General features: G+C 39.5%; 1 protein-coding gene across 3 annotated transcripts in view; it reads right to left on the bottom strand.

Annotated features, from left to right (window-relative positions):
• ipo13b (importin 13b) overlaps positions 1-24,549 on the bottom strand; it is a 151,503-nt gene that overhangs the window by 57,984 nt on the left and 68,970 nt on the right. For all 3 annotated transcript variants that reach the window (XM_078561077.1, XM_078561074.1, XM_078561076.1), the window contains 5 exons: positions 23,138-23,258; positions 19,843-19,990; positions 18,111-18,292; positions 14,666-14,692; positions 13,588-13,722 (listed from right to left, as the gene is read on the bottom strand). In XM_078561077.1, coding sequence (XP_078417203.1) covers positions 13,588-13,722; positions 14,666-14,692; positions 18,111-18,292; positions 19,843-19,990; positions 23,138-23,258 — 613 coding nt within the window. The remainder of the gene's footprint in view (positions 1-13,587; positions 13,723-14,665; positions 14,693-18,110; positions 18,293-19,842; positions 19,991-23,137; positions 23,259-24,549) is intronic.

Genomic DNA, 24,549 nt, shown 5'->3' on the forward strand with positions numbered 1-24,549 from the left:
ACCCTGATGCGATAGTTGTTTAGCACTTGGTACCTGTGCAGCCTTAACTCAGCAAGAACTCAATACATTCAGGAACAGAGGAAAGATAATTAGTGAGAAAATTAAAAAAAAACAAAAGATTTGCACAAAGTCTTGCTCACTGGTTGTCAGAAGGAATAATACCTATTAGACGTATACTCTAGCACACTGAAAGAGGTTATGGTACCACTTCTGAAGAAAGTTAACTCACGTTACAACTTTACCTATTGATTTCAATCGACTGGATAGTGACAGTTTTACTAACTCATGGATTTTAATACATTACTAGTCAACGATATTTGGCATTGCACATAGGGAGTCAAGACCACGTACAATTTGCAGGTGAAGCTGGGTTACAAGGCATGGTACAACTGCAGTTGATCATACAGGCATAATTTAGCTACCACTATAATTTAGGTAAAAGCAAAAAACTGCGGATGCTGGAAATCCAAAACAAAAACAAAAATACCTGGAAAAACTCAGCAGGTCTGGCAGCATCTGCGGACAGAAGCACAGTTAACGTTTCAAGTCCGAATGACCCTTCAACAGAACTAAGTAAAAATAGAAAAGAGGTGAAATATAAGCTGGTTTAAAGGGGGGGGGGGTGGGACAAGTAGAGCTGGATAAAGGGCCAGTAATAGGTGGAGATAACCAAAACATGTCACAGACAAAAGGACAGAGAGGTGTTGAAGGTGGTGATATTAAGGAATGTGCTAATTAAGGGTAGAAAGCAGGACAAGCAAGGTACAGATAGTGGGGGTGGCTGGGGTGAAGGAATCAAAAAAGGCTAAAAGGTAGAGATAAAACAATGGATGGAAATACATTTAAAAATAATGGAAATAGGTGGGAAAAGAAAAATATATATAAATTATTGGAAAAAAAAGGGGAGGGGATAATCGGAAAGAGGGTGGGGATGGAGGAGAGAGTTCATGATCTAAAATTGTTGAACTCAATATTCAGTCCGGAAGGCTGTAAAGTGCCTAGTCGGAAGATGAGGTGCTGTTCCTCCAGTTTGCGTTGAGCTTCACTGGAACAATGCAGCAAGCCAAGGACGGACATGTGGGCATGAGAGCAGGGTGGAGTGTTGAAATAGCAAGCGACAGGGAGGTCTGGATAATGCTTGCGGACAGACCGAAGGTGTTCTGCAAAGCGGTCACCCAGTCTGCGTTTGGTCTCTCCAATGTAGAGGAAACCGCACTGGGAGCAACGAATGCAGAAGATTAAATTGAGGGAAGTGCAAGTGAAATGCTGCTTCACTTGAAAGGAGTGTTTGGGCCCTTGGACGGTGAGGAGAGGGGAAGTGAAGGGTCAGGTGTTACACCTTCTGCGGTTGCATGGGAAGGTGCCGTGGGAGGAGGTTAAGGTGTAGGTAGTGATGGAGGAGTGGACCAGGGTGTTCCGGAGGGAACGATCCCTGCGGAATGCCGCCAGTGGGGGTGAAGGGAAGATGTGTTTGGTGGTGGCATCATGCTGGAGTTGGCGGAAATGGCGGAGGATGATCCTTTGAATGAGGAGGCTGGTGGGGTGATAAGTGAGGACAAGGGGGACCCTATCATGTTTCTGGGAGGGAGAGGAAGGTGTGAGGGCGGATGCGCGGGAGATGGGCCAGACATGGTTAAGGGCCCTGTCAACCACCGTGGGTGGAAAACCTCGGTTAAGGAAGAAGGAGGACATGTCAGAGGAACTGTTTTTGAAGGTAGCATCATCAGAACAGATGCGACAGAGGCGAAGGAACTGAGAGAATGGGATGGAGTCCTTACAGGAAGCGGGGTGTGAGGAGCTGTAGTCGAGGTAGCTGTGGGAGTCGGTAGGCTTGTAATGGATATTGGTGGACAGTCTATCACCAGAAATTGAGACAGAGAGGTCAAGGAAGGGAAGGGAAGTGTCAGAGATGGACCATGTGAAATTGATGGAGGGGTGGAGATTGGAAGCAAAATTAATAAATTTTTCCAGGTCCCGACGTGAGCATGAAGCAGCACCGAAGTAATCATCGATGTACCGGAGAAAGAGTTGTGGGAGGGGGCCGGAGTAGGACTGGAACAAGGAATGTTCCACATACCCCATAAAGAGACAGGCATAGCTGGGGCCCATGTGGGTACCCATAGCCATACCTTTTAGGTGGAGGAAGTGAGAGGAGTTTAAGGAGAAATTGTTCAGTGTGAGAACAAGTTCAGCCATACGGAGGAGAGTAGTGGTGGATGGGGATTGTTTAGGAGCTGGGAGATGCCAAGTTGAGGTGTTACAGCACCACCATTGGTAGGAAGTCAAATTACAGCCTGGCAGCTTGCATTGCTATGTGGACCTAAAAATTTATAATGGAAAAAGTTGAAAGTCTACAAAAATGCAAGGTTTTAATGGAATGAATATGTAGCAAAACAAGAAAAAGAGATTTAAGAAAATTACATTTCTTGGGGCCCAAGACAAGAAAAAATTCTGTCTAGTCAATCAAATTCCTTTACAAGAACCAATTGTGCAAACTCGAGGCAGTTTTTTTGGGCAAGATTTACAAAGTTGTGAATTTGACAACTATGTCAACCACCGAATTATGTCTCTTAGCTTCTGTAACAAAATATTTGTTTTGCTTTTGAGAATCTTGAGAATCCAGGAATTCAGATATTTGCAAAACTGAATTAATATAAAAATCAGTGTATGATCCTGCCTACATCATACAGCTGCATGGATATATTCCTTGGATACACACTAATACTGAACTACTCTTACATCCAATATGACTGCCAGAGATCAGACTCCACAACATGTCAACTCAATTGTTTGGATCCAGATGTCAATCTTCTCCAAAACCAATCACAAGGATCAGATGCTCAAAATCCTCCATTTTTCTAAAATGTCATCATTTTTTTTTGTTGCTGTGTCTCAAGCTACAGAAATTAAGCAACATGAAGTAAAAACTGTGTGTAGGAGCTATAGTAGGTGGGACCCGAAACAAAGCATAGCAGCAAAATAGGGTTTCACCAAGTTAATTTAATTTAGAACACAAAGCCTTTCCTATATAAACATGCCACCCTTAATTTTTGAAAGCATGATGTTAAAATGAATGCAAGAGCTGAAAGCAATGCTCAAGGTATCAGAAATTGCAGCTTTGAATTCAATGTAACTCCTTCAATGTAGTTGTACTTTGAGGTAAATATGGAAATTGTTAAGTTTAGAACAATGAACAGATTATAATGCATTCTTATACATGTAATAATAAAAGTGCATTAATTTTAAAATTAACATCAGTTGAAATTTGCCAATTCCTGAATGAACTAGTGATTTAATATTTAAGAGCCAAGATCATAAATAGCTTTGTGAACAGCTTAAAGGTTGGCACTTAAAAATAAAATCAATTGTTTCAGCCACCTCTGCTCTCAAAAGGACTTACCCGTTAACTGTTGGAAAATCAGAAGTTTGTCAGCCTTCTGCAAAAAGAAAAGTCACACGTATAACGCACCCATAAATAAAACCCTCATCATAGTGACAAGTTCTTGGTTTTGTAAATCTATATCCCGCTAGTTATTGCCATTAAATTACAAGGCAACTCTGACAAGTGTAATCCTCACACTGAAGTTCTTTTGTATAGTTAATGAGGACTCATCAAAGGAAGCAATCAATCGGTATTATAAAAAGAGAGAGAGCTGGCAACAAATAAAGGGAAGACTTTAAATAACACAGTGGAAAAAAAACCAAGAATGAAGGTTTACTGTAACTGGCAATTACACATTTCAGCATAAGGCTATAGTTAGCTTTTAACAAACTGTCTTCTGAACAGTATGAAACCTGCACTGTAGCTTCAGTCATTATCTTTCCTCTTTACAAAAATTACACAGCACATTTAATGCATGGAGGACATTGCTAAAGGTGAAATTCAGCCTGAAAATTTAACAAATTTACATTAATAAAAAAAAATCACTATCGTGGCTTAATTTTGAAAATTCAATATTTGGGCATGAATTAAAGAAAACAGTCTTTACATTTAAATTATGCTGAGACATAAACCGTTGTGATCACCCTCCTGGAGGTTATATAGAACACATGGTTCCAAGTTACAGTAAAGAGTTTGTTTCAAGGATTTAACACTTCCGATGTTTTAGATGACATCTTGAACTGCTCCAGCAAAACACGAATGGTGCACGGTTATCTAAATCCTGAGGTATATAATTCTGTCAAATACAATCTTATACATGTGATAGCAATTTGAAACACAGTCTGGTTGAGAAAGGGTTTTTTTTTACCATCTATAAAACAAACCTGTGAAGATTTAAATAGGTGATGTCATAGATTTCAGACCATGTGACCCAACTTGTCCCAAGTTATCATTTACACTCCATACAAGCAAACAGTTTCACTTATGTTTTTACATTCCTTCAACTCTTTTCGTTTATCCATCTATCAATCTAAACTGGAAGGTTAATAGAATTTCAGTCACAACCACCAACCCTAGAAGGGAATTCCACAGTATCACAGATGTATGTCTGAAGAAGTTTCTCTACCCTCAGATCACTTGCATTCAACTTTGTATATATGGTGCTTCATGCTTGACCATTCAACTACTGAAAACAGTCTGCTTCTTTCGGCCCTGTCTCATCCTTTCATAATTTTCAACAGTTCTATTCTGCTGCTCCTTGCTCAGCATTGTTTGAGTGAAAAGATGTCCAATTTTCAATTCTGTTTTTCCTCTTAATATGCATCCTTATTAGTGAATCTGTGTAATAGCCTTGCTAGTCTCAACATCCTTCCTTTAGTCTTTAGTCCAACACTAAATATAGTACTCTAACTGAAGTGTACATTTACCATTACCTTTCTCTTATATTCTCTGGGACTAAAATCTGCAAGTCTATTAACTTTTTAAACAGCGACATCAAACTAACATGCTGTCCTTCATGTACTGTGAACCTGTATACCCCAAGTCACATTGCTCTCCCTTCTGTCCAATTTGCTATCCTCACTCTAATTCCACACTAATAATCTCTCATGCAGTACCTGGTCAAAGGCTTTCCCAAAGTTCATGTATATTACATCTACTGTACTTCCCCCCACACCAATCTCCCATGTCCCTTACCTCCTCAAATAATTCTAAGGGGAGCAGCAAGAGGATATTTCACACATTTACATAGGGCACTTTTCTGTCTTTACAGTTATATAAAATAATTACCCAACTTCAGGAGTTCGCTTATGTAATATCATGCTAAACTAGAATATTCGCACTTGTCAAAATTTAATTATGCCACTTGTCATTTCTGTTGCAAGAGCAAAAAGGGTGGCTCATGTACCAATGGGAGTTATTAAATAAGCTATCCAATGCTCGTTACAGTCACCATTAAAATAAAAAATGGCCTAATTCTATTGTAAATTCAAGTACAATCCAACTGGCATGAATGTTTCTCCTATCTGTTGGTTATGAGGGTCCACTTGGAACAATCAAAAGCCTAGTTTTCATGAACAAAAGTCCAGATCATAAAACTCTATATAACTCAACACAAATATGCAATCTCACTCAGGTAGACCATGACAATGGATGAATTGAAACAGCTGGCACATAGATCACATGTCATTTAACTTAGCGCAGTTGCAGAGTGCAGGTCGGGTTACATGCCCATGTACACATCACTCCTGATCAGTGGAAGCACTCTCATCTCAGAGTCAAAAGGTTGAGTGCTCAAGTACAATTCCAGACATTTGAGCCAGGGCTTTACGGGGAGGGGGCGTGAGCAAGCGGAGCAGGGGGGTGCCCAAGGAGGGGGGGGGGGGGGGGGGAGAGAGAAAAAACGCAGGGCAAGGAGCGCGAGAGAGAGCAGGAGAGAAATTTGTATGAAAGACTCCAGAGGTAAAAGAACCTGAGAACCAGGAGAGTTCTGGCTCCTAAGAAGCGAGCTATACCCTGTGTTGAACTGGGAGACTACAATCGTGGGACAGTTAGATGAGGTTTGATGGGAAAACCTTGCTGGAAATGAGGCCCAAGAAATCTCAACTCGCAAATTACTGCAGCTAATTGTAAATGGACTCAATTATAGAAGACGTTCAAAATGTCAATTTAAAAAATTCAAAATGAAACTGAATTAAATGTGCTTAGGCATCATAAAATGGTGGCCCTAGCTATCACTCAAAAATTAATTTGAACACATTCAAGATGGAAGATGCTCACATGTAGGTTTTTGTCTTTATTTAATAAAAGTGTCTTGGGAACAATGCGAGGCAATAAATTTTAGAAAAAGTTTGAGTTCTGAACTGACAGGTTTAAGCCTTACCAACTGAACCAGAACTCCAAAAAAAATTAGAAAAAAAAAGTAGCAATTGCCATTCTAAGGATAAATTTACTCTACAATTGTAGTGTTGCTGCTAAATGATTTTGTATTGTTATTTCAGAGCTAGGATTCAATGTGACAGCAGAACAAAGCAGATCTCCAGGATTGACACTGTAGATTTAGCATCGGTGCTATGTGCAACTTCATTGCACAGATGCCAAGACCAAAGTATAGTTACACTTTAAAGAAAGCTACTAATCCTATACTGCTTCCATTCTACCTCTAAAGGTTTTATTTTCCATATGTGAATTAAAAATTACAGGAAGGCTGCAATAAAATTTAAAACAAGAATTTAAAGTTTACATATGCAAATGAATTCATCTTAGCCAGGCTGACATAATTTGGACATTTATTAAAAAATAAAGTCCACTTAAGTTGTCATAAAGCAGGCCGACAGAAGCACCCACTGAAATACTGCAAGTACTTGGTATGACAAGATACTGCAACTGCGGTTATGTTTCCACATGCAACACAGCAAAGCCCTGTCACAAAAGTTTTTAGCCTTGGTAAGGCTTTAGTGCTACAAATTAACATTGATTATTCAATGGAGTTAAGATATGTTGATGCAAAATAGAGATTCTCTATTAGAATACTAGGGCATCAGTTGTGAGGTGGTACATGTACTTGTTCTGCACAGAATCCAAATCCAGTGTGCATTATTAGCAGAAAAACTGCAGATCTGGAAAATATGACTGCAAAAAAAGAAAAAAATCACAGAAAATGCTGGAAATAGTGATTGGGCAGCAGTTGACTTAATGTATCTGTTCCCTCCACAGATGTTGTATGATCTAATATTTCCAGCACTTCCTGTTGAATCAAAGGTTATGGCTTTCAGTCTCACTCCTTGACTTGTGTAGATAATCTAGGCAGATGCCTGAACCCAGTATTGAGGGATGCTGCATTGTCATTGCCACCACCATCTATCGCGACTCCTGTGCTGTTACTAACTTATCAGACTGCATATCTGACATCTCTTCTGGACGAGCAGAAATCTCCTCCAATTAACTATTGGGAAGACTGAAGCCATTGTTTTGGTGTCCGCTCAAAACTCTGTTCTCTAACTACCGATTTCACCCCTCTCCCTGGCAACAGTATGAGATAAGCCTCCCTAAGTCTGTTTGCAACTGCGGTGTCACATTTGACCCTGGAGATGAGCTTCTGATCACAAATTTGTGCCAACACCAAGGCAGCCTATTTCTACTTCATACACAGTCATCCGTCTTCACCCCTTTTCTCAGCTCATCTGCTGCTGAAACCCTCATTCATGCCTTCATTACCTTTAGACTTGACTATTCCAATACACTCCTGGCTGGTGTCCCGCATTCTACCCTCCGTAAAGGTAAGGTTATCCAAAACTCTACCACCTGTATCTTAACCGCACCAAGTCCCATTCCCCCAGCACCCCTGTACTTGCTAACCTACATTGGCTCAAGGTCAAGCAACATTTTGATTTTAAAATTCTCAGCCTTGGTTTCAAATCCCTTCGTGGCCTTGCCCTTCCCTATCTCTGTAATCTCTTCCAACTCTACTACCCTCTGAGATATCTCAAGTATCCTTGATTTTAACTGCTCCACCATCAGTGACTGGAGCCTTCCTACACCTCTCTGCTTCTCTACCTTTCCTCCTTTAAGACACTCCCTAAAACCTAACACTTTGACCAAGCTTTTGGCCATCTGGCCTAATATCTGTGGTCCAGTGTCAAAACATGTTTTAAAATACTCCTGTGATGCACTTTGGGATGCCTTATTATATTAAAGATGCTATATAAATGTAAATTGTTGCTGTTGCCATTATTTGAATGCCATGTTAAATTAAGCCCCACCATCATGTTTCACTGAATGTTAAAGATTACATGGCACTATTTGAAGAAAAGCAAAGATTTCCCAATATCCTGATCAACATTCCTCAATTAGCCAATACCACCATTAAATAGGTTAATTGGTCATTAATCACATAACTTGTAAGACCTTGTTGGCCACAAAATGGCTGCTGGGTTTGTCTACTTAACAGTCACCACAATTTAATTAATTGTATATAAAATGTGAAATGTTTGAGGCACACAAGGTGTTTTATATAAATACATCTATTTTAGGTACAACTCTATGCACACCCTTTAAATTTAAGCTTCAGTAAGTGGAAGTGACAGTTCAGTTTTAGGCTGGAATGACAGCAAACAATTTTAATTTAACGAAAAAATACCTTTATGATCTTCAACAGATATTTTGAGGTAGCAAAGTTTATCAATACATTTGGACCAGAGCCTCAATGCACACAAATGACTGCTTTCATTTTACCTCCCATTTTATTCTGCATTTATGATATAATCCAATGGCAAAACGGAGTTCAGACAGCGTTATAATGAACATTGCTTGCTCATCAAGTACCAGAAGGCAAGGATCATGAAGTGCAGAAATCATGTGCTCAAAGAGCTTCAATGTTAAAAGCTCACAGGCGATATATGTCTGGTATGGAGTCCATGAGAGAGACAATTGAATAGAAGACCAGCTGGAGGAAGAGCATAAAGAATATATTTGGAAAGCAAAATTGGAAAAAGACAGAGGTTGATGTGGCAGAATATGCAAGACAATGAGAAGAGAGAGCAAGAAGGCAAGAGTGGAATATAAAAGCATTCTAAATATGTTTTTGGTTAGAGAGTGTGGATATCGAGAAGAAGTCACAGTAGCCGAGGAACAAAAAGGCAAAAGCTGCGGTGAGGGAAACGGGAAGTTAGAGTCTATTCAATGCTCTAATTCATTTGTAGACACTCTTGTTATATAGGCTGACAGTTTGTCCAACAGAGGTTAAGGTTATGAATACTGAAAAGACGGATGTACCAGAAAGTAGAGCAGAAACCAGGTTATTGTTGAAAATTAATAGTATAGGAATTTCCAGTGCATAGGGTAAGGTGGCTGATGGTACAATGTCAATTGTGGGAGGAGAAAATACACAGGAAAGTTGTGGTTGTAGAATCATGAAATCTTATATCATAAGAGGTGACGATTAGGTCCATTGTGCCTGTGCGGCCACCTTGATATTGTTATCCAATTAGTTCCACTCCCAATGATCTTTCCCCATAGTCCTGCAATGTTATTCCTTTTTCAAATGTATATTTAATTCCCTTTTGAAAGTTACAATTGAATCTGCTACTGCCACCCTTTCAGGTAGTGCATTACAGATCATAAAAATTTGTTGCATTAAAAAAGTTCTCCTCACCTCCTCACCAATTCTTTTGCCGATTATCTTAAATCTGTGTCCTCTGGTTAGTGACCCACCCACCAATAAAAACAGTTTCTCCTTACTTAGTTTATCAATACCCTCAATTTTGAACACCTCTAATCTCTGCTCGAAGCAGAAGAATCCTAGCTTCCCCAACATTTCAGTGGTAGAATTTTCCAGATGGTGGGTCATCCTTACCACCATTGAAAAAGTCAGCAGGGAGCACATTCCCACCAATATTGTCTGCCTTGCAGCTGTTTAACATTCCATGGGGCATGATTTGGTTGGAAGTGGGAGTTCCGCTCTCACTGAAGACAAAGTCCTACCTCAGAGAGCTGCTTGGCACCTCTTTAGTCCCAGCAGTGCAGCTGGGATTTGTGGCCACTGCTGGGACTATACCTAGTCCCACGAGTCTGTTCCAGGAGTCTCAGGTCACAAATAAGTGCACGGGTGTCGTGGCGGGGCAAGACGGGAGGCCCCGTGAATTGGGGGGGGGGGGGGGGGGGGAGGTCTGGTTGGAAAGACAGGAGGGGGAGGAGCACCTGAGGGGGGCAGACTTTGGGGGTGGGCTACCCATTCAGGAAAGGGGGATTTTTATGGAGGCACCACCCCACTTCCCACCCGAGGCCTGAGTAGGCCCACCTGCATTCCTCTAGCCGTCCATGACCTCCTCCTGCCAGCATCAAAATTTCAACAGGAAGCAGACCTCAAGTGGCCATTAATTGGGACCAATCTCACCTGCCCATCATAAAATTTTAAACAGGTCAGGGGCAGGTGGCTAGGCAGCAGGAAGGCAACCCAGGAAATTTTACACCCACCCATGCAGCAAGACTTGGACAATATCCAGGCTGGGGCTGACAAGTAGCAAGTAACATTTGCACCACACAAGTGCCAGGCAATGACCATCTCCAAAAGAGAGAATCTAACCATCACCCCTTGACATTCAATGGCATTACCATCACTAAATCCCCCACTATCAACATTCAGGAGGTTACCATTGACCAGAAACTGAGCTGGACTAGCCATATAAGTACTGTGGCTACAAAAGCAGGTCAGAGGCTAGGAATCCTGTGGCAAGTTAACTCACCTCCTGACTCCCCAAAGCCTGTCCACCATCTACAAGGCACAAGGCAGGAGTGTTATGGAATACTCCCCACTTACCTGGATGAGTGCAGCTCCAACAACACTCAAGAAGCTTGACACCATCCAGGACAAAGCAACACACTTGATTGGCACCCCATCCACAAACATTCACTCCCTCTACCACTGACGCACAGTAGCAGCAGTGTGTACCATTTGCAAGATGCACTGCAGGAACTCGCCAAGCCTCCTTAGACATCAACTTCCAAACCCATGACCACTACCATCTAGAAGGGCAAGGGCAGCAGACACATGGAACACCACCACCTGCAAGTTCCCCACTCACCATCCTGACTTGGAAATATGTTGCCTTTCCTTCACTGTCACTGGGTCAAAATCCTGGAACTCCCTCCCTAACAGCACTGTGGGTGTTCCTACACCACATGGACTGCAACGGTTCAAGGCGGCAGCTCACCCCACCTTCTCAAGGTCAATTAGGGATGGGCAATAAATGCTGGCCTAGCCAGCGATGTCCACATCCCATGAATGAATATTAAAAAAACCCTCCTGCCCAGAAACCCGCAAAACTCTGCCCTTGAAGTAAGCAAGATAAAATGAGTATCTAAGAACGATGTACAATCTAAACAGACAGAGAAAACATACTAAGGAAGAATTCTAGGAACTCAGAAATCAACTACAACAGCTTGGGATATTAAAAATGCCAAATTGGATTTAAGCGCTGACTACAGAAACAGCAGAATCAATGATGAGGGGGAAAATTGGAACTATGAAAAGGTAAAACTGTTGGGAAATAACATAATTGCATATTTCCTAAAAGTACTCACCAAAAAGGATAAAGTTTACTTGCTATTCATTTTTATTATACCCAAATATTTTAAAAGATTTAAAAGTCTAGTTCACACAGCTAAAAGGGACTTGAGATTAAAAAGTCATTAAAACCGGGTGGTATATATTGGAAGATACTGAAGATAATTGGGGAGGAAATCTGCATGGTACTGGGTATTTTTATGAATAAATATTTGGGTGCTAGAAACTTTCCATAGGATTCAAAGTGGAAGCACATTATCCAACAACTGACAGGTGCATTAGCTGATCAATAATGGGTAAAATCATAGAGTGTGCTGTAAAGAATAAGCTGAAGTACTATCTATATAGCAATACTTTTAATTAAAAATCAAGCAACATGGTGTAGATGGAACAGATTCGGTGTGGCAAGTATCTCTAACTTCTTTGAGCATTAAGAATAAAATAGGTTGCAGAACTCCCTATGATATCGATTACAAGAACTTCCAGAAGTCTTTTGATGCTTTCCACAGCAGATTTCTTTTTATGCTTAAGCCACAGGGAATCAAAGTAATACATGGATTATAGCTTAATTAAAAACATGAAACAAAGAATAATCTTCAGCTGCAATGACAGATGAGAGAGCAGGAGAAGAGATATTGTGTCATTGTTTGGATCTATTTGACTCAGCAACGTAGAAACCAAATGCAAGCTTGCCAAATTTATTGATGACATTAGAATAGGGAGACAAGTAGAGACAGAAGATGCAAAAGTGATTTGTAGGAAGATTTAGATTGGTTATCCAATGGGAAAACACAGCAACATAAATTTAACACTGACAAATGCAAAGTATCACACAGGGGCTAGAGCACGGATCAGAGGGTAGCAGCCCTGCCTCACAGTCAGAATGCTCCAGGTTCAGGGTCACTCCAGACTTGCTGGCCATGAACAACACAGCCACTGATAGAGGCAAGCCCGTGAGTATTAGTACCAGTCCACAGCCCAGGTAAAAAGGGGTTGGTTAGTAACAGGAAGGACATCGGACTGCAAAACCATATGCCAAATCCCAAAAATGATGTTTGATACGAGGGGATGGAAATCAAGCAGCATTGTGGTGACTCCATGTAACATGGGAAAAGCCAAAAGAGGAAGTGAGAAGAGAAAGCAATGTAAAGTATTGCACACTAGTCAAAAATCTACATCATACGTAAGGTCCTCAGCAAAAGGTAGATTTAGCCATAGTCCATGAGGTACCGTAGGCACCCCTCTGTTAGAGAGAGATAAGTGGTTGTATAGCTTGAGGAGCACCACTCCACGTCAAGCATTGACAAGGCACTGCATGGAGGCTGCTTCCTTATCATAGCCAGTATCAAGGAACTTCTTGTTGGCATCATTCTGCATCACATTCTAGCCCTCTAGCCAACTGAGCTGACTGACCCCTACCCGAATGTACACTTTTCAGTTCCGATCATGCCACAAAAAAAATGTCAAAATTAGCTCGGGTGCAAGAGAAAATCAATTAAGCTTATTCCCAATGAAAAAAAGAGGATAAATGATGAGAAATTATGAACCATGCTCCTAGTTGAGCAATAAACCAGCAAACTGGTAGGGTTTGGGAACACACTGATGAATATTAGAGTATTAAACGGTAAAGGTAAGATAACATTCAAAATAAGACAGAAGAGATGGACCAGAGGACATTACTTTAAAATTCATGGAAAGTAACATTAAAACATGATAGTATAAAAAGCTTTTTTACACGAGTGTTGCACGCTTGGGATAATCTGCCATGTAGTGTAGCAGAGAGTCAAATTCAACTGCACAAATTAGAAATCAAATAATAGCTTGTATTTAATTTTAAATTGTTAAATGCAAAATAAATGCTGTACAAGAATTTGTGCATCACTGTCTTTGTGCTTTTGTGGCATTTTGGACTTCTTGGAACTTAAACTGATAGATTAATAATATGTTGAGGCCAAGGATATAAAAAGACCATTAAAAAATACCCCACTGTATAAAATGAGGAGGAAAAGGAAAAAAAAAAGTGAAAATAAAGTACTGGAGGTGAGACAGAAGCAAGAGAAGCACATGAAACAGTTTCATGCAATCCCGAAGTCTTGGTTTCAGGGCAAACGTTATGAAGCTGCTGGCTTTTCATTGTACATACCGGCTCATCAGCAAGTTTCTCCAGCTGCTGGATGTAGGGGCTGATGAGGGAGTGCAGGTTCCTAAGGATTTCCTCCACCTGGAGAGCAGAGAGCAGGAATCCCAGTGCCTGCATCAGCCACATACATTGACTTGTCTGGGAGAGGGGAAAATAAAAAGAGCTCAGTGAATGAAAACAGAGCATAAAATCTGAAGATAAAAAAAAACAATGGTATCATTTTTGCAGTACGAAATAAGAACAAAAGCAGAAATTAGAATGTTTCTAGTAAAAGTCAAAATTTACCAAAACAGGGTTTAAAACAAGCACAGGACAGGACAGGACGAGTAAAATCAAATAATAAGTAATGATGGAAACTTGAATAGTCCACTGGGTTTTAAAATACACTTGAATGCTGACATTTGTTCATTCTCCAAAACTTTCTGTGGCAGCTTTTGGTAACCCACTCTCAGTAGATATAGGTATATAAATGTTACTTTAAGCAGCTTTTTTTAAAAAAAAAGTTTGTCAGGTTAATAACTTTTTCATCTGCTGTTCTCATTGTCTGGTGCTCCAATGAATTCAATTTTGAGCTTTACTAAAATTGTATTTTGTCATTAATTGCTCATTCATTATTAACATTCATATATAAAATTATCAAAAATATATTTGCGAATGGAAATTGTAGAAAAAGGATATAGTCAGACTGTACATATAATCTGAAAAATAACTTAGTAAAATTCCAGAAGCTCAATCAGTATCTGATGGTGTGGTCCTGTTTCTGTTGTATTAAGTTCAAACTTTAATGCAAAATTAGATTTAAATGCAACAAAGTTTACATAAATGCTAGTATTTACATATCCAGTCCAGAAATTCAATTTAAACTATTGTCTAAGAATTTTGCAGCAAGTGTTTAGTTACATTTACATTTTTATTTTTATTTTGGTGAGCGGACTTGGCACAATCATTGTGAAACAGATTTTGCTGTGCATATAAACATAGTGAAGTCAGAAAAGTAATTGCAAACAAATTTTTTTAAAATTAATTTAGAAATGAGATGACAAAGAGCTTTAATGGCCATCAGTAAATTTTGTCAACTGACCTTATGAATTTGTTTCATTAAAACTTCCTGTGGAAGACAATAGCAAAAAGAAAACTCCAGGTTATCATCTGTTTACATTGTAACAAAAGGTCAGATTCGTGGATCTATCCCTTAACCTCAGGTCTGATACATTTCATACTGTCACAAATCTCAGTCCTTCAAATAATTTAACAAGCGGAAGTAAGTTAACACATTAATACATCTGTATGTGGAAAACAGATACAAACAGAGCGTAAAATAAATAAATGCGCCTGCTTAACAATTTGTTTCAACAGAACTGCAACCTCTTTCACAGCAGTGGTTTTCGAATACCACTTCCAATAGCATACTGAGATAAATGGCGCTTCACAGCTGAATTTACTCCTTTTTGACTTTGCGTCCAATAAAATCAAAAACAAAGAATAGGTCAGATTTTTTTTTAAAATAACTGAAATGCTGGAAATAAATGACACGGCCAAGTTTGAAAAGATGAAAAAGACATGCTAATGTTTTAGGTGTTTTGAAATGTTGATGGATCAGCCATGTATTTTCAGCATTTTCTGTTATTTCAAAAACATACAGATGAACATAGCTGCAAAGCCAAAGCAGAGAGGGAGTAGGTGCTTTATCCTCCATGTCTGCATGCAAACACATGAATCAATAGGTATCGTACCCAGCTCTGGCAGTGAGCTGGAAACTTCGTTCTTTATCTAAAGACGAAGGTGAATTATAGGTTAAGTACCATCAGTGGACATTTGAATTACATTAATATACTTGCAATCACATTAATAGCATAATAACATTGATATACATTTATGTGGAAATAGATACAAACTGAATGCAATATAGAGAGTTGTACCTACTTGACTACCTAGAATTTATTATACTGTATAAACATTAATATTTCCAATTTCTCCAAAGCTTCAAATCATTTCTGTCTTATAAAGGGTGATGGCAAATTAAAGGGGAAAAAATTACATTTCCCTTAGAATACAAATTATCTAGCTTTATAACAAAGTTAGGGCATAGCAATTTGTGTTTAGGTTTTCTTCTGAAAAAGGGAAAGAAGGCTACACAGTTGTACAGATTTTTAAAACACGAGTTATGAATTCAACACTTTTATGCTGTGAGTCACTAAATTTATCAGTAAAACTGAATGTAGCATTCTACTCAATTATTGAGTATATTCAAGACTGAGATTGATAGATTCTTGGTCATTAAGGGAATCTAGGGATATGCTAGGAAAGTGGAGTTGATGTGCGAGTTTAGCCGTGATTTTATTGAATCCAGGAGCACATTCAAAGGGTCTCCTTCTTCCCTTCCTAACAGTTCTCTGTCCACTCATTCTACATCCACTAGGGCCTATGGGTAACATCACAGAGGAACCACTAGTTGCCACTCTTAAAAAATACATGTCTTTTGGTTCCAATGATAATTGTTGATGTCATAATTGAGGTTTTGGCTTGGGAGGACCTACTGATCTCAACACCATAAAAATTGAAATAACATTTCCACAGCCATTGACTCAATGCAAATAACTTCACTAATTCAGTTTACCAGACAATTCTGCATATTGCCTTAGCAGTTGCTCCTTAAAGTGAATTAAGAACTCTCCCAATGATCAAATGGGAAAAGACACTGCATGGTGTAGCACAATGTATTGGAGACCAGAAAATTTTAGATTTGATTCCTGGTCTGTGTTGAGTTAGCTAATTTAGTTTTCCTGGGGTAGAACAGTTGACCAAAATGCCCCAGAGCCTTGGTAAGAAAGATGGAATTATCAGAAAGCATTTCTTTGTTTATGATTGCTGTCCAGTATCTCAGAAGTGTTAGAAAATGTGTGTGCGTGTCGTTGGGGGGGGGGGGGGGCGATAAAATTGTACACAACACAAATAAGTGAAGAAAAAGGTTGCAGTTCCTTAGCTTCTTAAAAGGTGTACTAATAATGAGCTACTGTTGAGCCTTTTTAAAAAGTAATAGATCAATAATGAAGTTTTAATTTCACATTCCAATGTACACATACCATGCATATCTACAATAAAACTCACTTGCCATTTCTCTGCCCTACTGCTTAATTGATGTAGATCTCCTATGTTCCTTTATCATCATAATAAACTTAAGTAATTTCTTTTACAATAAATATGGGACAAAAACAAGTTTATACATTTCAATCGTCCCCATTGTTCACTAGGGAATGATTAGTGTGTCTTCTAACACACTTAAATGAATACCACCATTTCTGCTGCACACCATTGAAAGTTTTCGGGATGGAAGTTCATTTAATCTATGTCACTTAAGGCGATAGATAACACCATCATGTCACATCCTTTGCTTGAAAAATAACTGTGAAATCAAGTTTCCATTTACCTACGTTAATGCAACTCTGTGCTTGACTGAAAAGAGGGAGGGTGACCTTGTTGACAATCAAAGTCCACTGGAGAGAAAAAACATCTCTCCTCTCTAATCATTGGCCTTTTCTTTCTTTTTTTTTTCCCTCCTCAACAGGAAATGGGTGATTACTTTGAGGTATTATTGCAGCAAATACTTCTCTAATCATTTTGTCAGTAGAGAGACTCCAAAACAAGAGGGTTGAATTATATGATCCCCACCCCACCCTGGCTAAAAAGTCAGCAGGGGGAAGCCCGCCCAAGGGAAGCACCAGCATGGCCACTGCTAGTATTGCACTCTGAGCTCAAGGAGGTGTTCGGCGATGGATTGGAACTTTTTAACTGTCTGCCGGCTGGGAAGGGTGTTCGGCAAGTGGGTGCTGAGATTTGAGAGGCCCATGGGGGAGAGGAGCCTGGGAGGGCCCCTCTGATGGGCCCAGGGAACCAGTTAAGGAAGCACATGCCCACCCCTGCCCACCATGCATCAGCCTATGCAGAGAAACCTGCCAGGCTGGCCGCTTGGCATGGGCCTCTTCCATCACCAGTTTAATTCCAGCAGCCCTTGTAGGCATTAATTGTCCATTTAAGGGCCTCAACTGGCACATGAGTAGGCAATCCACTTGATGCCAACCCCACCACTGATAAAATTGCAGTGAGAGCAGGGGCAGGTGGGTAGGCAGTAAGCAGGTTGTCTGCTGGATTTTAAGTGCGCCCGCACCTTCAAACCACACGTGGGGGAGCATAAAAAGTAGCCCCAAATGTCACCTGTTCTTGCCAATATGTGGCATGGGCCTCACAAGACACCATACTGAGAAGGCAAACATAGATATAAAAACATTGAAAATTTAAGGTATGGATGGAGGCCATTTGGCCCATCGTATCTGTGCCATCTGAAACAGGGAGAGGCCCAAAATTGATACAATTTTCACTGCAACTCAATACTACAGTTAGCTGGCACAAAATTCCATTATCTCTAATTTTAAAGTGACAACACAAGAACTTTAAGTTCCATTTCCCAAATGTAAACAAATGCAGTAACGACTGCAAAAGTAGCTCTTTAAATCTCTTATGATCATTACCTGAGAAACAGCCACAATATTAGCAGCATAGGGAGGTAGGTCATACTTGCATTCTCTACAGATCTTCTTCAGTGTGGAAACACTGGATATGGAAAGCTCTGGGTTGCCCAAAGCATGCAATACCAATGGCAATACACTGTTAATCATCACTGGGTGATCAGCCAGCCATTCAGCTAGAGCACCTGCAGATGAGATTAGAAGTAGTTTAAACAAGTTATGGTCATCATCTTGGTGACTATGAAACTGCACATAAATTGTCATTTAAGTAGAGCAATTAGCACAAGAACACTGATTTCTAGATCTTAAGCAGGAAAAGGGGAACAAAGAAGCAATTTTATAATTGTGTGACATTAAACCTAGAAAGACCAAAACTACAAGGCCAAAGTCCAAACAGAGATCACCCAACATAACAGCAGTCATGATGTCTATTCTAACTTTAATAGCTACATATTGCCATGTTTATTCCACAGATCGATACTATGCACATGGAACATAAGAGTTTACCAAAAAAACAGACAACAAGCAATCTTCTTCACAAAATAATCAGAACTACCAGAATTGCTCACCCTATCAAAGTGTGAAAACCTTTTCAAACTGTAATGGAGTTTCTGCCAGGGTTAAAAGTTTGTGAAGCAGAAGTTTCAATTAACATTGAACAGGAATTCATCATTAGTCCCAGTTCACAGAGAATCACAAATATGATTACGAGTTTCTGAACACTTGGTACATCTTTTATCAATCAAGGTGACAGAAAGCACTTTGAATGCTCACATAATCATCAAACATAGCCTCCTGTCAAGTGTTGTCCTCAGCAAAATGCCTTAGTCAAAACCTTAGAGCTACTGACTGTCCATATCTGCTATTGCACGGTCATAAACGATAAAGATGAGTAAAATCATTAGATGCATCTTACCTCACCCATTCACAATTACCCTAAGTTCCAACCATAACAGCATCCAACAACTATTTCAAGTAATTTCAGAGGTTTTCCATCCACTCCCTCATCTGGAAATTCATTCCATAATTCTATGAAGAATTTCCTGATATCAGTCTTAAATTTATTTTTGATTTGTTTCCTCCGGTATCTTCCTGTCCTACAATTTTGATTTAGTTTGAAGTAGTGTTCCAAATCTACCTTTTCTAGGCTATTGGTATCACAAGTCTTCTTCTTTCAGGGCTGTAAAGCCCAAATTTCTTCAACTATTCCTCACAACTTAGCCTTCCGATTCTAAGAATTCATCACAGCACTCTGAAAAGATTCCACAGCCTGTTTCTCATGAGTCTTGCTGAGCTAAACTGGGTATAGTACATAGGTGTAGTCTGATGAGAATGCTAGTCAGTTTGAGCTCAACTTCCTTCAATCTGTACTCTAGGATTTTGGATTTACAGTTCAGCACTCTATCAACACTGCTCAATAGTGATTACTCATGCTGAAAATTGAGTTTATTAAAACCCAATGCTCTCTAAATTTCATTCTTTGCTATTTCAACACCATTGAACATCAATCTTGTCTCAGTGATAGCTCCCTCTTCCTTCAGACAGAAGGTTCAAGTTCCACTTCAGAGACTTGAGAACATAATCCACGTGGACACCTGCATGCACAATTGAGGAAGTGCCGTACTGTCAGAGGTGTCAGCTCACTTCATTGGGACATCTTCAGATTTAGACCTAACTCTTTATTAAGAATACCTATCTCACTGGAAAATATCTTCTTCAAAGCAAAGTCATTTACCTATGGTAAACATCACAGTGTCAGCTAGCTGCACATTGCTGATATTTATCCTTGGGATAAGTCCAATCAAGCCTGGAATAACATCGGAATAGTTGACATCATTGGTTTCTGCAATAGATTGAAACCCATACAAACAGGCTTCAATGTGCTAAAGAAGGAGAAAAAGAGAAAAAAGTTAGACAATACAACAAAGCTAGTATTCGCCAATGGTACAAAAAAAATTAGCAATGCCCATGAGGCCAACATTTTGATTAAAAACATTCAAAGAAATAATGCACCCTTGGTCCCAAAATCAAATACAACAGTCAATGATTATCTACTTTGCACTGTCAATGCTGAATTGTTTGATTCAGTCCAATCTGCACTTGCCATTTTAGGGGAATTAGGGGATCAGTAGAATTGCAAGAGGATTCTTAAATTGATGCTATATTTTGTGTGCATCCCATTATCAACCCTTCCAGTTTTAGTTTCAAAATATCAAATTGTTTTTACACTTCCAGTTTTTCAAAAAATATAAATATGTTGAGAAGATTTTCACCTGGTAACTACCAAGCACTGTCATTGCACTGAAATAGGAAAATATTGTTACACTATTAAGTGGCTGGCTTATATGGGAGGGACCAAAATCATATTGCCATGTATTTTAAATCTAGAATAATAAAATCAATAACTTCGCAGAGAATCATATGAGTGGCAATCTATAATTTCTGCTGCACAGAGTCTGACTAACTGTAAAGCTAAAACACAGGACTGCATTGCATGTTAAATGTTTCCTACATTACAACATTGATTGCAGTTTAAAAGTGCTTGGTTCGCTAAAAAGTGCTTTGAGATTTCCTGAGATCATGAAAAACTATTTAAAGGCAAGTATCTCTTTTATAAACTGTGTAAGTGGCATGCTAGAGACAGCTACACAATCCTACAACCAACAGATCAGGTCAAAGCTCTGCAGTCCTGCCACATCCAGTCACAAATGATGGTGAACAATTAAACAGGGGGAAGGTCTATGAATATCCCCATCCTCCAAGATGGCAGAGGCCAGCACACAAGTGCAAAAAGCAAGGCTGAAGTGTTTACAACCACTTCTGGTCAGAAGTGTCAAGCGATGATCCTTCTCTGCCTCCTCGCAAGGTCAACACCATCACAAAAACCCGGTTTCAGTCAATTAGATTCCTATTGTAATGTGAAATGAAATGGCCGAGTCCACTGAACAAAGCAAAGTCTACAGGCCCCGACAATATCCCAGCAGTAGTGCTGACCACTTGACGACAATCATTTCAGCCTCACTGCAGGAGTTCTTCAGGCAAACGTCCTCAGCTCATCTAGCTTTACTGCTTTATTAATGACCTACCCTTTATCATAAGGACAGACATGAGGCTGTTGATGATTGCAGTGTTCAGCTCTATTCACAAGTCTCTTAACAAAGCAGTTTATGCTCGTATGCAGCAAATCCTGGATAATGCCCAGGCTTGCCTTGTAAGGGCAAGTAAAAATCATGCTGCACGTGTCGAGCAGTGACCATCTCCAACAAGAGAAAGCATAAATACCTCCCCTTGATATTCAATTGCATTACCTTCATCAACTCTACCCACATCCCCTCCTAAACCCTAACCCCATCAACTTCCTGGGAATCATTACTGACTTGAAACTTTACTGAACGAGCCATGGCTACCAGAGGCGGTCAGAGGCTGGATATTCAATTGTGGGTTTCTCCACAGGCTTCACAAAGCTTCTCTACCACCTACAAGGCATAAATCAAGAATGTGATGGAATAACCCCCATTTCTTTGGGTGGATGAAGCTCCAACAATTAAGCTCAACACCATCAGAATTCAGTACCAGGTGTGATGTCAGGTAGAGGCAAAGGCAGTAAAGGTTTCAGTAAAGGGGGTGCTAAACGGCACCGGAATGTCCTCCAAGATAACATCCAGGGAATCACTAAACCCACCATTCACCGCCTCGCTCGTCGTGGAGGTATTAAACACATCTCTAGCCTCATTTACGAGGACCTCAAGGGGTTCTCAAGGTCTGCTTGGAAAATATTATCCTGGATAAAGTAATCTTCTTGACTGGCACTCCATCCACTGGTTTAAACATTCAACTCCACCACCAGCATTGTGCACCATATACTCAATGCATTGCAGCAACAATGCTTCTTCAGCAGCACCCCACAAACCCGTGACCTTTAGCACCTTTAGAAATTCAGGGCAACAGCTGCATTCGAACACCAGCACCTGTTTCCTCCAAGTCATACATCATTCTAACTTGGAGATACATTGCCAATTCTTTATTGTCACTGGGCCAAAACAGTTTTCTGGGAGTATTTTCAGCACAAAGATTGTAACATGTCAGGAAGAAGGCCCACCACCACCTCAAGGACAACAAGGGATGAGCAATAAATGCCCATCTTGGCAGCAACTCCCACATCCAGAGAAGGAGTAAAATAATGCAATCATATGAATTTAACAACACCTGACAGGCTGTTTTAATAATCAGTCACTAGGATGATAACGCAGTCCATTACATGCAGGTGGGTCTTCTCAGACTTGGTGCTATTAGTCATAGAATCACAGATTCATTTACTGCACAGAAGGAGGCCAATTGGCCCATCAAGTCCATGCCAACTCTCCATGGAGCAATCCAGTAAATTAAATGCCAAAAGACTGGCAAAAATAGCACCGTTGGTGGATGAAACTAGAGACTTGTGCTGCTCTGAAGCTCTCATTAATTATTTTCTGGCATAGACATTAATTCATTTGATGTAAGAGACAGTTTCACTTTTGCTTTTAAAACAAGAATCAGGCAAGCACTTGAGTAAGTGACTTAGACGGTCAAAATTTCAAATTAAGACAATTGAATGAAATGACACACATGATGCTCAATAAAAACAGAAATATTTTTATACAAAAAGAGTAGACTTTTGGTAACAGCATTTTCTAATAGTTAATCCCTCTTTGACAACTGAAAAAAAAAGTTGAACCAGCATTGGATTCGCTTACACTGCTCCAAAATATCATATACCATTTCAAATGATTGCAAATACTGCAATAGAAAACCTTAGATACAAGTCTAATGTTTACAAATCCTCAAATATAGAGAGCATATTTAAGTGGTGCATTTTGTAGAATAATCATCAGAATTGCACATCAGTGGTGAAACGTAGCTGGGTGGTGTTTATTCTGAACTGCTATTAAAAATATTCACTCTTGTAAATTAAAGATACATATTTATAATAAACTGAACATAAGCGTTTTATATAAACTCTTAGCACAATAGTGCAGCAATGTAGTGCTCACCTGCCATGAGGTTGGTTGCTCAGTGTTAGTTAAAAGCCTTCCTAGTTTGTCATAGAGGTTACTTAACAACTCAGCTCCCAGCATCTCATATACATACATCAAGGTATCAGAAATATCAACCCTACCAAGAAAAAGTATAAATTTTATTTGAAATAAATATCAAAGCAAAATTATAATACATTTGCAACCAAATAAACATTGTAAACAACTGAAAATCCCATTTATGATTTAAAACAATTAGAATTCTTTACTGTTCTAATGAAGTTGAACAGATGTCAATTGGTGCTGTTTGCAAGGTGTATATACACAGTTAAAAATACTCATTTCAAGTCCTTCACTATAAACCCATAAGTGTAGGTGTATGTTAAGTTGTATTGAAATTTAAGAGTTTAACAGAAGAGCACAAGAAATAGGAGTAAGAGTAAGCCATGCCTCTCCTCGAGCCTGCTTCGCCATTCAATAAGATCCTGGTTTGAACTCCCACCTCAACCTCCACTTTCCTGCTGAACCCCCATAGCCTTTGATTCATTTAGTGTCCAAAAATCTAAATCAATCTCAGTCTTGGAAATACTCTTTTCTAAGCATCCACCACCTTTTAGGATAGATGGTTCAAAAGATTCACAATCGTCTCAGTGAAGAAATTTCTCCTCATCTCAGTCTTAAATGGTCAGCGCTCTTATCCTGAGAATATGACTGCAGTTTCTGGACTCTCTAAGCAGAAGAAACAATCTCTCAACATTTGCCCTGTCAAGCTCTCTCAGGAGCATTTCAAGGAGATCACCTCATCCTTTTACACTCCAGAGAACAAATCAGTCCATTCTGCTTAATCACTCATAACAACTCTCATCCCAGGAATCAATCTAGCAGCTAAGCAGAACCCCTGTTGTGATCTATTCTGACAGGCTGGTCAAGTTTGCAATCAGGATTAACTAAATAAGTTTCAAATAAGTTTACCATGTGTTAACTTAAAAAAACGAAATTTCTTCATATCTATTGCTGAAAAAGGAAGAAAGGACTTGGAATTAAACGGCACTTCTCATCTTCAAGAGGTTCAAAAGCACTTCACAGCCAATTAATTACTTTTGAATTGTAGTCCTAGTTGCTACTTTAGCAAACATGGCAAATAATTTGCACATAGCAAAAAGATAAATGATCGGATAATTTGCCTTGGTAATGATCATTGAGCAATTGTGTTGTTTGGGATACCAGCAGAACTGCTCAGTCTTTGAATAGTACCATGGTATCTTTTATATCCACCTCAGCAAGCAGAAGGGATTTTGTTTTAACATCTCATCCAGAAGACAGTAACTCTAGCAATGCAGTATTTAATTGTTTATTGTTTATTTCAGTACTGTACTAAAGTAGAAACCTAGACTACATGTTTATGACATGGTTTGAACCTAAAACCTCTA

This window comes from Cetorhinus maximus, chromosome 17, assembly GCF_964194155.1.
Source record: "Cetorhinus maximus chromosome 17, sCetMax3.hap1.1, whole genome shotgun sequence".
NCBI lineage: Eukaryota > Metazoa > Chordata > Chondrichthyes > Lamniformes > Cetorhinidae > Cetorhinus > Cetorhinus maximus.